This window comes from Tinamus guttatus, unplaced genomic scaffold (assembly GCF_059628265.1).
Source record: "Tinamus guttatus ecotype Peru unplaced genomic scaffold, ASM5962826v1 Tinamus_guttatus_pri_ptg000190l, whole genome shotgun sequence".
In the NCBI taxonomy this organism is placed as follows: Eukaryota; Metazoa; Chordata; class Aves; order Tinamiformes; family Tinamidae; genus Tinamus; species Tinamus guttatus.
The window spans coordinates 1,442,192-1,458,355 of NW_028288724.1; the positions used below are offsets into that span (position 1 = coordinate 1,442,192).

Below are 16,164 nucleotides of genomic sequence, written 5' to 3' on the forward strand. Positions count from 1 at the left end.
GCCTGTTCCAGCGCTCTGTCACCCTCACTGTTAAAAAATTTTCCTTAGGTTCCTGTGGAACTTTTGGTGCTTCAGTTTGTGGCCATTACCTCTAGTTCTGTCATTGGCCACCACTGAAAGAGACCAGCACCATCCTCTGCACTCTCTCCCTTGAGGTACTTATAGACACTGATTAGATCCCCTCTCAGCCTTCTCTTCTCCAAGCTGAACAAGCCCAGTTCCCTCAGCCTCTCCTCATAGGGTAGATGTTCCAGGCCCCTGATCATCCTTGTAGCCCTGCGCTGGACTCTCTCCAGCAGCTCCACATCCCTCTTGTACTGTGGAGCCCAGAACTGGACACAATACTCCAGATGTGGCCTCATCAGGGCTGAGTAGAGGGGCAGGATCACCTCCCTCGACCTGCTGGAGACGCTCTTCTTAATGCACCCAAGGATCCCATTGGCCTTCTTGGCCACAAGGGCACACTGCTGCCTCATGGTCAACTTGTTGTCCACCATGACACCCAGGTCTTTCTCTGAAGAGCTGCTCTCCAGAAGGACAGACCCCAGCCTGTACTGGTGTCTGGGGTTATTCCTCCCCAGCTGCAGAACCTTGCACTTGGCCTTGTTGAATTTCATGAGGTTTTTCACCGCCCAGTTGTCCAATCTGTCCAGGTCCCTCTGGATGGCAGCACGGCCCTCTGGGGTATCGGCTACTCCTCCCAGTTTTGTATCATCAGCAAACTTGCTGAGGGAGCACTCTGTGCCTTCATCCAGGTCATTGATGAATAAATTCAACAGGACTGGACCAAGGACTGACCGCTTGGGGACACCACTAGCTACAGGCCTCCAACTAGACTCGGCACCACTGATCAGCACCCTCTGAGCTCTGCCATCCAGCCAGTTCCTAATCCACCTCACTGTCCACTCATCTATCCCACACCTCTGGAGCTTGCCCAGGAAGATGTTGTGACTGTGTCAAAAGCCTTGGTGAAGCCAGGTAGATGACATCCACCGCTCTCCCCTCATCTATCCAGCTGGTCATTCCATCATAGAAGGCTATCAGGTTAGTCAAGCAAGATTTCCCCTTGGTGAATCCATGCTGACTACTCTTGAGCACCTTCTTGTCCTCCATGTGCCTGGACTCAACGGCCAGTATGAGCTGTTCCATCACTTTTCCGGGGACAGAGGTGAGGCTGACTGGCCTGTAGTTGCCTGGGTCCTCCTTCTTGCCTTTTTTGAAGACTGGTGTGACATTGGCCTTCTTCCAGTCTTCCGGCACCTCCCCTGTTCTCCAGGATCTTTCAAAGATGATGGAGAGCGGCTTAGCTATGACCTCTGCAAGCTCACGCAGCACTCTGGGGTGCATCCCATCAGGGTCCATGGATTTGTGGGTATTGAGTTTCCTTAGGTGCTCTCTGACCCAATTCTCCTCTACCCAGGGCAAGTCTTCCTCTCTCCAGGCTTCTTCTCTTGTCCCTAGGGCCTAGGACTCTAAAGGGAAAGACCTCGTACGCATGTGCCAAAAATGGAAGAGCTGCCATCCATCAGCGGTACTATTCGAGGGCAGAGTCTCTTATCCCTTTCATTTGTCTTCCTGCAAGTGGTGTCTGGTGATCTACTCAGTGCCTAGGATGAGACATAGATTTCCTGCAGCAGCTCCATCTTTAAAAGCCCTCAGCAAGCCCTATTAAACCTCCAAGAAACTTTATTCCTGGATTTCCTTTCACACTGTGTCACTTTCTCCCTGGAGTTTGTAAAATTGTGGCAATCATAATACACTTGTCACTGCCTCCAATCCACAGGGCTGGCTAGTAGGAAAATGAAAAGTTTTATTAAGAACAATGAGCACATGTAATCTGCTTTCATTGGCTTCTCTTGTTTAAGCCTAACAAAGTTACACTAACATGTTTCAAATGAACTTCACAAATGTACACTTTGAGTATACTTTGAGTTACGACCAAACATCCTGACAAAGCCTGGCAAAGGGGTTTGTCTTTTATACTCTTCTAATCAAGATGCTTTGATTGCCACTGATGACAGCATCCCCAACATTTTTTTTGGTCTTCCATATCATGACAGAAAATGTGCCTCTATACATGTATGCATGCATCTGTCTGAATGTGTGTCTTCTGTCCAAGAAAGATGGTCAAGTGATTTGTATGAAGAAGACGTATTAAGATAGACCCCAAAATTGAGCAGATGGTATTCACCTGATCTGAGAAAAAATAAACTGTGTGTCAAAATCTTCCGGTTCTAATGTAGTTTGGACTGAATATTCTGTTTAGGACAGCTGGTAAAGAGATACATGAATGATACTCACAATTACAGCCAAAAAAAAACCTGTCAGATGTCTAATAATGTTTATGGAACTAAAAATATAGTTCTTATAGCATGAAGCGGTAGTTTTGAAAATTTTAATTCCATCTTGCCCTCTCCACATTTGTCCCTACATGATCATTCCCTTGCAAACACCTCACTCTTAAACCTGAGTTCGAAATACACAGCCCAGTTAATGCCTTCCAGGGAGCAGAAAGGAAATCACGGACCAGTGCTTTTAAAAACTGCACCTTATTTGTTTGTTTCATTTTCAATTTTCCTACTAAAACAAATCCATCATTCATCCATATCAGGTGTCAGGCAGGCGGATAGCTATTTAGGGGACCCTTAAACATAGAAGGAAGTAAGTGTGTTATTTACCGTATAGATCCATTACTGGAAGCTCACCCTGGTCCTCAGGCCACACTGGTCATCTTGCTTAACTTCTGGGCCTGCTGGGTGTCTGCTGACCTCCCTTCAGGCCAGAGACACAAGGTACATTAAATCAAGCAAGAGCTGCTGATAACAATTGGCAAAATGAGTATTTTGTTTTGTTCTGCAATGTGACAGCGAAGATACATGCTACATGCCTCATGGCAAGGAGGTCAGTTTGCTTTCTGCCTAGAGTAGAGAAGCAACACCCACCATGGTCTTCTTCATGCTTCTTGTAAGGAGCAGCTGTTGGAATGACCTGTTCCTTCAGGGGAAGAAGAAAATTTCTGAATGAGCCATCCCCACAACTGCACCTGGGCTTTTCCATGGTGTAAATAAACGGAATAGTCTTAGTGCTACAGTGACTTTGAGGAGGATTTTTCACAATAAGGTGTCTAAGGTAGCTAAGCTGTGATTCCAAAGTCTCTCCAGTGAAGATGTGTTGGTGGGATTCTTCGCCAGCTTAAAAGGAATCGGAGTCATCTAACTAACTTCAAAATTTCAGTGATAGGTATTTAAGACTAAATTCCCCTATCCTGGTTTTCTGTACTGTAAGGAGGGAGTAATTTAAATAGTAAAAAAGCTTCTCAGACAGGATGGCAATCTCATATTTTTATTGAAAATGAATAAACAAATCCTGAATTTTGATTCTCATTCCAATACAATATATTTTTCTCGCAAATCACAAGTGAAAATTAATCCATAGAAACTAGAAAAACGCAACACCAAGACAAGAATAAAAAAGGAGGATGGGTTGTTTGGTTTTGAGGATTTTGTAGAGACCTTAGTTCTAGATCTAATTCTTGGGACTGCAATAATGATGGGCCTCATTGAGCTAGAGCCCCTAACCTGTGCAATTTATGAGATATTGCCCAGCATGTGAGTCACTGCACTCAGTATTTCCTGTTTAAAAACGGAGCTTCAAATTCTCTGCTTAGCATTTGTCCTCTGAAGGGCTATAGTCAACTATCATAAGAGAAGATATAGTCCTCTGGACTGTTGATTCTCCCCCACTGGCTACTAAAGGAGGGCAGGCAATGAACTCGGCTTTGGACATTTAAGTTACAAGCGTCTATATGTGGACAAACTAATCCCACTGCATGAATATGTTCTATGAACTGAGGCATGGGCTCTGACAGTACTGTGTCATAAAGACTGGGCATTTATTTGATTAAGCTTGATCTGGGGACAACTACCTTTTTTTTTTTTTTTCCTAGCAATCAAATTAGTAACCAATATCCTGGATTTTGTTGAAGCTTAAAAGAGAGGTGATGTTAGATGGATAATTTAGACTTTAATTTGGCTAACTCCTTGTCCTAACCAGAAGGCTAATGTGGAGAAGCGATGTTTGGTAGAGAAATAAAGCCATTGTTCTCTTTTTGTGTGTGTATTTCACTTGTTTTCTGTCTCTTTCTGAGAACAAAGAGGTTCAGTAATAAAGTCCTGCCACTGAAATAAGCAGGGAAAACAGGTTTTGTGACAACAAGAATTATCCAAAGCTGAGGAAGGTGATCTGTCTTGGGAATTTGGTGTGCTAAAAGTAAGAGGAACTTTTAGTTTTTACACATAGAAAGCACCATCATTAGGGTATTCACTATGGTTTGTGAAGTGCTCTTAGACCATTTGAAAGGCTCCCCTACCTAAGAATTTGCCTTTATCATGGTGTTTATAGGAGAGAAACTGGCACAATTTCATGAAGCTTCACTACTAAGAAAGGTGTAGTTTCAACAAATGAACTGTAATCATCTGTTCCCTCTCCCTCCTTTTTCTCTCCACTTACAAAATTTCTCCTCAGAAAGAAAAGCATTTCCTGGAAATTGTCACACTTCTCTTCAAACCTACCTTAAGAGCATCTTTCATCTGCTGGTTCCTCAGGCTGAAAATGAAGGGGCTCATCAGAGGAGTTACCAATGTGTTGATTAGGGCCACTGCTTTGTTGTAGGAAACATGTTGAATCGAAGGCCGCACATAGAGGAAGATGCAGCTACCATAGCCCAAAATGACAAGGGTGAAGTGAGAGGAGCATGTAGAGAATGCCTTGTTCCGTGATGAAGTAGAGGGCAACCTAAGTATGGTGTTAATGATGTATAGGTAGGATATTGCTGTCATGATCAGCGAGCCAAAGAGGATGATGAAAGAGGTCATAAAAGATACCAGCTCCACAGTCTGTGTTTCTGCACAGGACAACTTGATCAAGAGCATACAATCACAGAAGAAGTGGTCTATACGATTGGCATTGCAGAAGGGCAGCCTGATAAGTAGGACAGTGGGGACAATGGTGAACAGGAAGCCCGCACACCATGACCCCAAGAGGAGCTGAAGGCAAAGGCGACTGTTCATGAGCATGGGGTACTGAAGAGGGTAGCATATGGCTGCGTAACGGTCATAGGACATGACAGCTAGAAGGGCAAACTCGATGCTGCCCAAGAGGTAGTAGAAGTAGCACTGAGTCATGCAAGCTTGGTAGGAGATGGCTTTGCTGCTCATCAACAAGCTTCCTACTGCTTTGGGTATGATGGCTGTAGTGATGAAGATCTCCAAAGAGGAGAGGTTACAGAGGAAAAAGTACATGGGTCTGTGGAGGTCTCGGTCTGAAAAGATGAGAACAATGATCAGCAGGTTTCCAACTAAGATGGCCATGTAGGAAGCCAGGAAAGTGATTGCTATCAGGTACGCCTGATGGTGCAGGGAGGGAAAGCCCAAGAGAAGAAACGTCGTGACCATTGTATGGTTTGACATATGTGCAAAGGAGCTGCAGAGAGTAAGATAAGGTGGTTAGTGGAGGAAATGATTCTTCAGGGCATTGGAAGAAGCGGAGACAGGTAGAGAAATGTAGAAGTATAATAAAAGAGATACATAGGGAGGTACACAAAAAATCTAGAAGGAAAAGAGAAGACAGGAAAGGCATGGAGAAACAACACAGAGCAAGGAGACACCATGCTGAACAGTAATAACAAACTAAGGTTAGAATAGGAGTTCACTATTAATAACATGGAAGCTTGTGCATCTCTTCAAAATGATGTTAAACTTTTGATTACATAAGGAGTGGAGAGAAGGCAGAAGGAGGATGGTGACCATGGAGGAGGTGTATGGGACATAAAGTGAATGAGAGAGTTAGATAAGAATAAAGTTTTATTCCCTGATAATGGTTTTTTTTCAGGTTAAAACAAAGTACAAAAGAGTTAGGACAAACATCCTAAGATAAAAAAACAGTTATTCTTGCATCCAAGAACAAGCTTTTCCATGTAGGACAAAAATCTTTATAAACAGATTTTTTTTCTTCAGTTACAGCAATCCTTCTTGCTGAGAAATAGTTTTGATAAATCATTCTAGCCATTGGAAGGCAAAATAGAAAAGAATGAAAGAAGTAATACAAAAGATAGAGAAGAAAACAAAGAAAATCGAGGAACATAGAAAGATAAGTAAAGAAATTCCTTCAGGTGGGGATAAAAGAAAGTCTTGTCCTATAAAAAGAGCTAACACATAAATTAACTGAAAATTCAAAGATGTGGTGTTTTTCTTTTTCTTTTTTTTTTTTTTTCTGTGAATACTGGGAAAATAAACCTTGATCACAATCAGTTGGTTCTGAATTCATTGTCTGAGATCTTGAATATGTTGAATTCTCAATGCAGTCCTCTCAGCACAGCCTAACTCTGTGCAGACTCTCTCCTTTCCATTCTGCTGCTTTTGCTCACAAAACTTGGATAAGTCTAAAAGAGAGAATGATGCTGCTCTGTGCAGCTCAGCTGGATCCAGCCAACAAGTTAAAGCAGAGGAAGGGGTAGAGACCCAGGAACATAGACACTGATCAGCAAGATCTCATTTGCAGAGAAATATTACACACAAGGTAGGACAATCACTGCAGACTGGAAGGCAATCTAGCAAAGAAGATATCTAGGAACACAACTATAACAGTGAGTGAAAAATTAGGTGAAATTCAACAAAGTACTTAGATACATTAATCTACGTGCAAGAAACACTGTCAAGGGGAAAGAGAAGACCGGCAAAATTTCTGCAAAATATCCTCTCCTTCCTGCTCTTCCACAACATTTGGAGGCAACCTAGTGGGTCTCATTTCAAGGCTATGGTAGAGCCTTTTTGAGCTGACTGCTAACACCATTTGTTCCAACGCGCTGTGACACCTGACAGAAGTAATCTGATTTTTTTCCCTTCAAATATAATCATACAAAGTCCTTTGAGGTTCCCTGAAGAATAATGGTCTTTTGTGCTTTCCTGAGATGTTCCTCAGCAGAGGAGGTCTGAGAGGGTGATAGGACATTAATTAGCATGACAGCTAAATACCCAGGTGACCAAACCCTTGCAGAAATGTAGATCCATTTTGTGGAGCAGTCTAAGAGAGAGAAACACAAAATTTTAAAAGGTACAATCAAGACCTATAATCTGTGAAAGCAGGTTGCATGGAGCTACTGTCATACTCCCTGTCTTGACTTTCTAATGTTGGACATAAATGATAGATTTTAAATCTTAAGGTAGTTGCCTTAGGTTCCCTTAGGTCAGTGGAGTTTAAGATATCATTCAACTTTTCACAAAATGGATTTATGAAGTATGTGAGAGGAAGTGATTCCTCCTCTCTAATCGTAGAGGGAGGCTTGAGATGTCAGACATCTAGGCATCTTCACTGCAGATCTCTGGGAACTTTTCTTGGGTCGTATATTAGCGTCTACGAGGCACCTCACTATATTCTATGCCTCCAAAACAAAGAATACACTTGAGGCTTTCAGTGTTGTAACTGCCAGCATAATGCAGACCTCTCTTACCATTTTAATGAATCTAAATAGGACTAGGCATCTCTGTTTTGACCTCTGAACTGCTCCCCTGCAGTTCAGGGACAGGAATTTCATCTTTGAGGGCACTGAACAAGGCTTTCCCTTCACCTTAGTTCAGGTATGCTCTTAGTCCACCTCCTAGTTCAATTTCTTTGTACTCAGTGTGGACAGCTCCAGCCCTTGTCTAAACTGGGCTCTAGATTACTTGTCATTTCTTTGTTTTCAGGTACATACAAGGAGTGCAAAGTAGTTAGAATCATAGAATCATAGAATCTTTAAGGTTGGAAGGGACCTCTAGAGGTCATCCAGTCCAACCCCGCTGCACACGCAGGATCACCTAGAGCATGTGGCACAGGACTGCGTCCAAGCGGGTTTGGAAGATCTCCAGAGAAGGAGACTCCACAGCCTCTCTGGGCAGTCTGTTCCAGTGCTCTGTCACCCTCACTGTTAAAAAATTTTTCCTTATGTTCCTGTGGAACTTTTGGTGCTTCAGTTTCTGGCTGTTTCCTCTAATTTTGTCAGTGGCCACCACTGAAAAGAGACCAGCACCATCCTCCTCACTGCCTCCCTTGAGGTACTTATAGACACTGATTAGATCCCCTCTCAGCCTTCTCTTCTCCAGGCTGAACAGGCCCAGCTCCCTCAGCCTCTCCTCATAGGGCAGATGTTCCAGGCCCCTGATCATCCTTGCAGCCCTGTGCTGGACTCTCTCCAGCAGCTCCACATCCCTCTTGTACTGTGGAGCCCACAACTGGACACAGTACTCCAGATGCGGCCTCACCAGGGCTGAGTAGAGGGGCACGATCACCTCCCTCGACCTTCTGGAGACGCTCTTCTTAACACACCCCAGGATCCCATTGGCCTTCTTGGCCACAGGGCACACCACTGCTGCCTCATGGTCAACTTGTCATCCACCATGAGACCCAGGTCTTCTCTGCAGAGCATCTCTCCAGAATGTCAGTCCCAAGTCTGTACTGTCGTCTGGGGTTATTCCTCCCCAGGTGCAAGACCTTGCACTTGTTGAATTTCATAAGGTTTCTTACCACCCAATTGTCCATCTGGAGAAAACCACATGATCATAGACATTCCCAGGCCAGAAATGGTTCAGGTTAGCCTCCGACACTTCATGCAAGCACAAGTAGATTTAGGGAAAGCTCAAGGCTCTTGGGAAGGCAATGCACCCCCACAAGCTTCAGACAGCCTCGGCTATTGCCTCGTGCAGACATCATGGGGCACATGCAGGGTCTTTCACTGTGCCAGTCTGGCATCACAAAGGACCAGCAGACTGATACGAGACCCTGGTGCTCTCCCACACCCTGTGCTCTGCAGGGCAGCTGAAGATCTCAGCTCCCCATGGAGCTGCTTCTGGACTAACACAGGGATAAGCAGCAGCGGTGGGGCTGGAAAGGGTCCCCTCTTCTACTTCCAAGCAGGCTCATCTCTCTCCCCAGTGTCTAACGACTCACAGCTTGGGAGGTGGTGGGTCTGTTCTCCCTCAGATGGTTGCAGAATCTTTTCTGTCCCATCTGCATGGCCCTCCTTACCCCACGGCACTGAGCCCACATCATCTGCAGCTCCTTGCTGCCCTGATGTGGCAGGTCCCATCATTGGTTCCTTGAGGGGTCCAGCCCTACCATTCCTTCAAATCCTCTTCAATACTAGAGCTCTCCAGGTGCAACCAGCCCTCGCTGCTCAGAGCCTGGGCCTGAGGCCTGAAAAGTTCCCCAGCTCTCCCAGCATGGGAAACTGGCTCCCATCAGTTCCCAGAAGGGAAGCCAGACTGTTGCACCTTTGCCTGTGCCAAGCCCCGCACTGCTGCCACTGTGCAGTGGTGCCCGGAGGGAGTGTGCCCTCCAAGATGTCCCTTTTGCACCCCTTAGTTAGACCACCCTAACATGCACCTGAGGCTGTCTGAAGCTTACAGGGGTGCATTGCCTTCCCAAGAGCCTTGCGCTTTCCCTGCATCTGCTTGTCCTTGCATGAAGTGTCGGAGGCTAACCTGGACCATTTCTGGCCTGGGAATGTCAATGACCATGTGATTTTCTCCAGTTGTGCCTTTGTAGCGCTCCTCTTCCTCTGGGCCATGGGATAACTGTGCGCAGAGAGAATTGCCAAAACAATGGCTTTGTCTTTTGAAGATAGTACTTCTGAGTGCTTTGGGGTTTTTTTGTTTGTTTTTTTTCACCCTTAGTTAGGTAAAGGACCCATAAAACAGGAATACATCTGTTTTTTGCTTCATACGCTGCCATTCAAAAAGTAGGAGAGACTTGTACTATCAGCATAGCATAGTAATCACCAACTTAATATTTCATTTTTCATTTCTTTTTCACTGAAAAGTGTGTACTCACTATTATACAGCCTTTACAAATACTTTGCAGGGGAAAAACAAACAAACAAAAAGCTTGTTCTTGTTGACTGTTTCCTTTGTGAATTATATTTGAAAAAAAAAGACACAGTGAATTGATATTTTGCTTCTTTGCAGCTTTTGGAATAGATCTGAAGCACAGAGTCATTGTGCTAGATTAATACAAGCATCATGAAGAATGGAAAGTCATTAAACAAAATATCATTTGTTCAGCACACTTCTAGTCAACTGCAACTTACATTTCATTTCTGACTAAGAACAGAGGAGGCTGTTCAAGGGCTTCTTGTCCAGGGTAGGTCTATTGCAAACAGTGTAAGACTACTGACAGACATGTAAAGCCTAATCCTAACCTTAAACCAAGTGAGCACAGAAAGCAAACAAAACCAGGGGTAATGGGGAAAGGGTAAATTGGAGTGGATGTTTGTATAGCAGTGGACCAAGATGATAGAAAGATGTGGAAGCGAAAAAAGAGGGAAAAATGCAATGAACGGTAAAGCAAAATGAAGATCAGGGCTATCTGGGGCTACCTGCCAAACAGCCCTGACTCTGAACCAGTTTGACCAGAGCAGGACAAGAAACATGCAGCTCATCTGAGCATACTTTTGTCTGACTTACTTCCATGGTCATGGGGATGCTGAAGGAGTTCCTGGCAGAACTCAAACAGAAGAAGGAAGTACACAGAATATGGAAAAGATGGCAGGCTCCTTGGGAAGAACATAGGAATGTTGTCAGGGTATGCAGGAATGCGACGAGGAAGGCTAAGAAGCATTTGGAATTAAATGTGGCAAGGAATGTCAAGGACAACAAGAAGGGCTTCTTCAGATACACCAGTAGCAAAGGGAAGGTTAGGGAAAATGTGAGTCTGCTGCTGAATAGGATGGATGCCCTTGTTATAAAAGACACAGAAAAGGCAGAGTTACTGAATGCCTTCTTTGTTTCAGTTTTTACTAAGGCCAACCTTCTGGAATCTTGGACCCTGGAGACAAGAGAGAAAGTCTAGGGAAATGAAGACTTGCCCTTGGCTGAGGAAGATCAGGTTAAACATCACTTAGGCAAACTTGACTTCCACACATTTATGTGCCCTGGGATGCATCCAAGAGTGCTACAGGAGCTGGCAGATATTATTTCTAAGACACTCTCCATCACCTTTGAAAGGTCATGGAGATCAGGAGGGGTGCCTGAGGACTGGAAGAAAGCCAATACCACACCAGTCTTCAGAAAGGGCAAGAAGGAGAACCAAGGCAACTACAGGCCAAGGGGTCTTAGCTCCATCCCTGGAACAGCTCATCCTGGATGTCATCTCTAAGCATGCGGAGGACAAGAAGCTGGTCATGAGGAGTCACCCTTGATTCACCAGTGGGAAATCATGCTTCACGAGCCTGATATCCTCTATGATGGAATGACTGACTGGGTAGATGAGGGGAGAGCAGTGGATGTTGTCTACCTTGACTTTGACACTGTCTCCCTCATAGGGAAGCTCAGGAAGTATGGGCTTGACAAGTGGACAGTGAGGTGGATTGAGAACTAGATAAACTGCAGAGCTCAAAGGGTTGTGATCAGCAGTGCAGAGTGTAGCTGTAGGTCTGTGGCTAGCAGTGTCCCCCAGGATTCAGTACTGGATCTAATCCTGTTCATCAGTGACCTTGATGAAGGGACAGAGTGCACCCTCAGACAGTTTGTTGGTGATACAAAACTAGGAGGAACAACTGATACATCAGAGGGCTGTGCTGCCATTCACAGGGACCTGCACAGGGGCCTGTAATATGTAGCACAGTCTCCAGCAGGTATCACTTGAATGCTCACTCTCTCCGTGAGCACTGGATCCTCAAAAGTAATCACTTAATCTAGCCCCCATTCCCTATCAGATCACTCTACAAGTGTATCCCCCCTAGCCCATGGAGCACCCAAGCAACAGGACCTGAGTGTTAATCCATGGAGCAATCTGGCCTCCAGTTTGAAAAGAAAAGACCAACCTTCTGGCACCTGTATTAGAAAGATGGTAGTTGGAAGGCTGCTCTGACATAGTGATAGGCACATTTAGAGAAGGCCTCTGGGTCAGGTCAATGGGCTTTGTGCCTCTGGAGAAAAGACATGAAACCAAACCTTTCTGTACAAACAAGATTGTCACAGATGGAACAAGAAAAGCACAAGAATGTCCTTAGAAAAACAGGAAAATACTTGTGAGCAGATGTGGGCAGCTTATTGCTGCAGAAATAGTACGGACAGAATCAGTTTCTCCAGTGCATTCTTGAGCTCCTTATTCCTCACACTGTAGATGAAGGGGTTCACCGCTGGAGGCATCACCACATACAGAACAGCCACCACCAGATTCAGGGATGGGGAGGAGATGGAGGGGGGCTTCAAGTAGGCAAAAGTGCCAGTGCTGATGAACAGGGAGACCACAGCCAGGTGAGGGAGGCATGTGGAAAAGGCTTTGTGTCGACCCTGCTCAGAGGGGATCCTCAGCACAGCTCTGAAGATCTGCACATAGGACACCACAATGCAAATGAAACACACCAAGCCCAAGCAGATATTAACCATAATAACCCCAACTTCCCTCAGGTAGGCGAAGTCTGAACAGCAAAGCTTGAGGATCTGGGGGATTTCACAGAAAAACTGCTCCACGACATTGCCCTGGCAGAGTGGTATCGAAAATGTGTTGGCAGTGTGCAGGAGACCACTGAGAAGACCACTGCCCCAGGCAGCTGCTGCCATTTTGGAACAAGCTCTGCTGCTCATTAGGGTCCCATAGTGCAGGGGTCTGCAGATAGCAACAAAACGGTCATAGGTCATGACGGTGAGAAGATAATACTCTGCTGTTATCAGGAAGACAAACATAAAGACCTGGGCAGCACATCCTGAGTAAGAAATGACCCTGGTGTCCCGGAGGAAATTGGCCATGGATTTGGGAACAGTGGTGGAAATGGTGCCAAGGTCCAGGACAGAGAGGTTAAGGAGGAAGAAGTACATTGGGGTGTGGAGGTGGTGGTCGCAGGCTACAGTTGTGATGATGAGGGTGTTGCCCAAGAGGGCAGCCAGGTAGATGGCCAGCAAGAGCAGGAAGTGCAAAAGCTGCAGCTCCCATGTGTCTGAAAATGGCAGGAGAAGGAAGTCATTGAGAGAGCTGCTGTTGGACATTTGCCTCATCTGGACTTGGAAGACTGTTCAAGGAGGAAAAGACATTGACAAGTTAGAACAGGCTTCTCTGAGCCACATCCATTCCATTTCTCACAGAAACACCCACATTCCCTCTGTCCTTTACCTTATTCAGATCCCTTTCTGGAGCTCTGGTTTGCAGTGAGCAAGTGTGCCATGCTTAGCAAGAACCAGTTCTGCTCTGCTCTGGAAGCATAAATGGAAGTGTCAGACAGTCCCAGGTATTCAGAAGCACACCTAGGGGTGGCACTGTGGGCTAAGGGATGGGGACTTGCTCCAATGACCCAGTGGTAGACAAATAAAGCACTCATGCTAGCTGTGCCCTGAAAGAGAAGATCCTTATGAGGGATTCATCTCCCTCAGCATCACCCTGTGGAGTAGAGGTGTCTGCATCTGAATCAGTCTATTCTGAGCAAGACAGAAAAATACGAAGTGAAGACAATAGGTGACTAACCCTTTTCTAGATGTCTTCATTCCAATGAGATAGATCTTTTCCTCACACCAATTTACTATCTGTGCTCTTTCTCCAAGCACTGTAGTGGAAATGGAAGTGGCCTTGGCCAATATCCACCTCTTGTGGAACAGTGATTCAGAATTTTGACACTTACATTCTACAGAAAATGATCTTTGGGTGAAATCTGCTCATGCATTTATTTAATTTTACATGCTTCCGCCCTCCCATGGGAGCATTCTCTTATAGGGTAGAAATATCTGGCATTTCACTTGCTCTCAGCATGAGCATTTGCCTATCACTAGAGATGAAAGTCACAGGCTCACTGTGACTTTGCATAGAGTCACAGAACCTGCTCTGTCAATGAGTTTTCCCCTCACTGCTTGGTGCTTGCAGTTCACTAAGCTAAAGGACAGTTACACTCACAAGTTCCTCCTAAGGTAAGCTGAGAGCAGAAGAGTTCAGCTTCACAAGGAAGCTGACCATGACCTGCCCAAATTCATTTGCCCACAATTCGTTTAGCAGTTTCCTCTCATTCCCTGCCCATGTCTGCTGCTTAGAGCTGTTGCAGTAAGATTTGTTTCTCTGTACCCACATCTTTTCACAGTCATTGCTCACAGACCCCTATCCCATCCTGTATGTGATGGTTTCTGCCCTGCAGATGGCAGGACTCCCTCTCCCTATGATGGTGTGGCAAGGGATTCCTACTCTGAGCGTCTGCCTTTCTTCTGCACTGCAGAAGCTGGGAGAGTCCTCCTTCAAAACCCTGTCACTCATGGGATGGGTTTAGAAGACCCTTCCAGGAATCCCAGTACTATTGCTCTACATCCAGAGACTTACCGTGTCAAGGTCTGGGTAGGTTTCTCGCACACTGAAAATTGTCTCCCACTCCAGACTGCTTTTCACTGCTGTACGTCTTGTCTTATCCTCTTCCAGCAAGAGCAGGCAGTACCTTAAGCCCTTCTGCCCTTTGCAAAGGAGCAGTTATTAGACAAAACAGTCTCTCAGCAATGTCACCAAATTGCCATGAGCTCCCCTGTCGCAGGAGGCTGACCCCACTCAGGAGCTGAGGCCCAGCTGAAGGTGTGGACCATCCCTTGTGATACTTTCTCTTGGGAAATGTTTACTGAAGTAGACTAAAATAATCATCCATAATCCCCCTCTAAATCTCTTCAGAAGGCAGTTATCTAACTGAGGTGGAAATGTCCCACTGTGGAAACCCATAATTCCAGCCCTTAGCTGGACAGAAGAACTAGATGGGCAGAAGAGGAGAGACAGAGGTGGTCCAAGACCAGTGTCTGCTTGCTCTGATGGAGCAATTGTGAGACCTACACCCTTTAGAATATCAGGTGAGGAGGGCAAGGTGGGGAAATTCCTTGGGCATCTGAAATGATGCCTCCTGGATGCTACTATTACTAATTACTACTAGATGCCTACGACCGTTGACTGTGAAGGTGAGACACATGCCAATCTCTACATTGCAAGCTGCTAATGTAATTCTATGTGGACATTTGATTTAATGACATAAAATCATGCTTGCAGGGCCATGTCACATATTTGGGGTGTCCTGCACAGCCAGATGTTTCTAGCAGATGCATCTTGGCACCTGCAGGAAAACCATGCTCTTTGGGAGAGGTTGCTGGACAAAGGCCCCTGGGCATTCAGAGTTTTCTATCTGTGCCCAGTCTGAAGCCCACCTCTGCCTTTGGACAAAGTCTGTAGCATCTACATCCAACCTTGCTGTATGAATGGGAGAGACACATGATACCAAGGTCTTCATTCCACCTGCGCAATTACCTCTCCCTACTCCTAGATCATATGAACAGGGATTGTGGTAATGATGTCAACAGGGTGGCTGAATTGGAGGCTGCCCAGGACCAAGTGACAGTCTCTGTGGCACCTAGTCCTTCCTGGTGATTGTTTCACCTCTATCATAGACCCCAAAGTGCTGCAGAGGCCTCTCCTGCCCTTCCTGCACAGTCCAACTACTTCCCAGGTTCCTTGGTCTTGTGTCCTGCAGGGCAATCTTAGTGGGAACTTTGTTTCATTGCATTGTTACCTGCCATCTGTGCCAGCAGGTCTCTACTCTGTAGTGGGGTCATTGCACAGAAGATGTCATTGGCCCTTGGGAATGGGTCAATAATCATGATGCTTTTTTTGCATCATTTGGAAATTGCAAATAATGAGGAAGAGATCAGGGATGGGATAGTTAGGGTCAGGCTTGCCTATGGTGACCATAAAAAAGTGGATTTCCAGAATGTGGTGGGAATGAGGAAGGACACAGACCCCGGCTCTCAGTAGAACAGACTTCACCTTGATCAGTAGACTGGTGGAGGATGCCATGGGAGTCAGTTCTGAAGGGCGCGGGATCTCAGGAAAGCCAGCAGATCTTTCAGGACAGCATCTGACAAGCACAAGGATAGCCCATGCTGATAATCAGAAAAACTAGTAGACATTTCAGAAGATCAGCTTGGCTAAACAGCCTCCAGACTAAACTCCAGTGCAATAAGGCATCATACGAGAAGGTCAAGGATGGAGGGGCTGGAAAGGAGGAATGTAGAAATATTGCCCAGTGAGGAAGGGATAGTATTAGGGAAGCCAAAGCTCCTCTGTGATAGACAATTCCATGTTTCTATACACATGTCCCAGCACGTCATGGGAATAATGAAGAGTTGC

General features: G+C 45.6%; 1 protein-coding gene and 1 pseudogene across 1 annotated transcript; both read right to left on the reverse strand.

Moving 5' to 3' along the window:
- Positions 1-4,520: 4,520 nt before the first annotated feature.
- Positions 4,521-5,453, reverse strand: LOC148594890 (olfactory receptor 6T1-like). The gene has a single exon (XM_088523495.1). The coding sequence runs from the start codon at positions 5,451-5,453 to the stop codon at positions 4,521-4,523; it is 933 nt and encodes a 310-aa protein (XP_088379621.1).
- A 5,690-nt stretch (positions 5,454-11,143) lies between these two features.
- Positions 11,144-13,019, reverse strand: LOC148594891 (olfactory receptor 14A16-like; annotated as a pseudogene).
- Positions 13,020-16,164: the final 3,145 nt, after the last annotated feature.

Bases quoted from the DNA above. Each gene is read 5' to 3' on its own strand.
- LOC148594890 (XM_088523495.1), bottom strand. From the start codon at position 5,453: ATGGTCACGACGTTTCTTCTCTTGGGCTTTCCCTCCCTGCACCATCAG.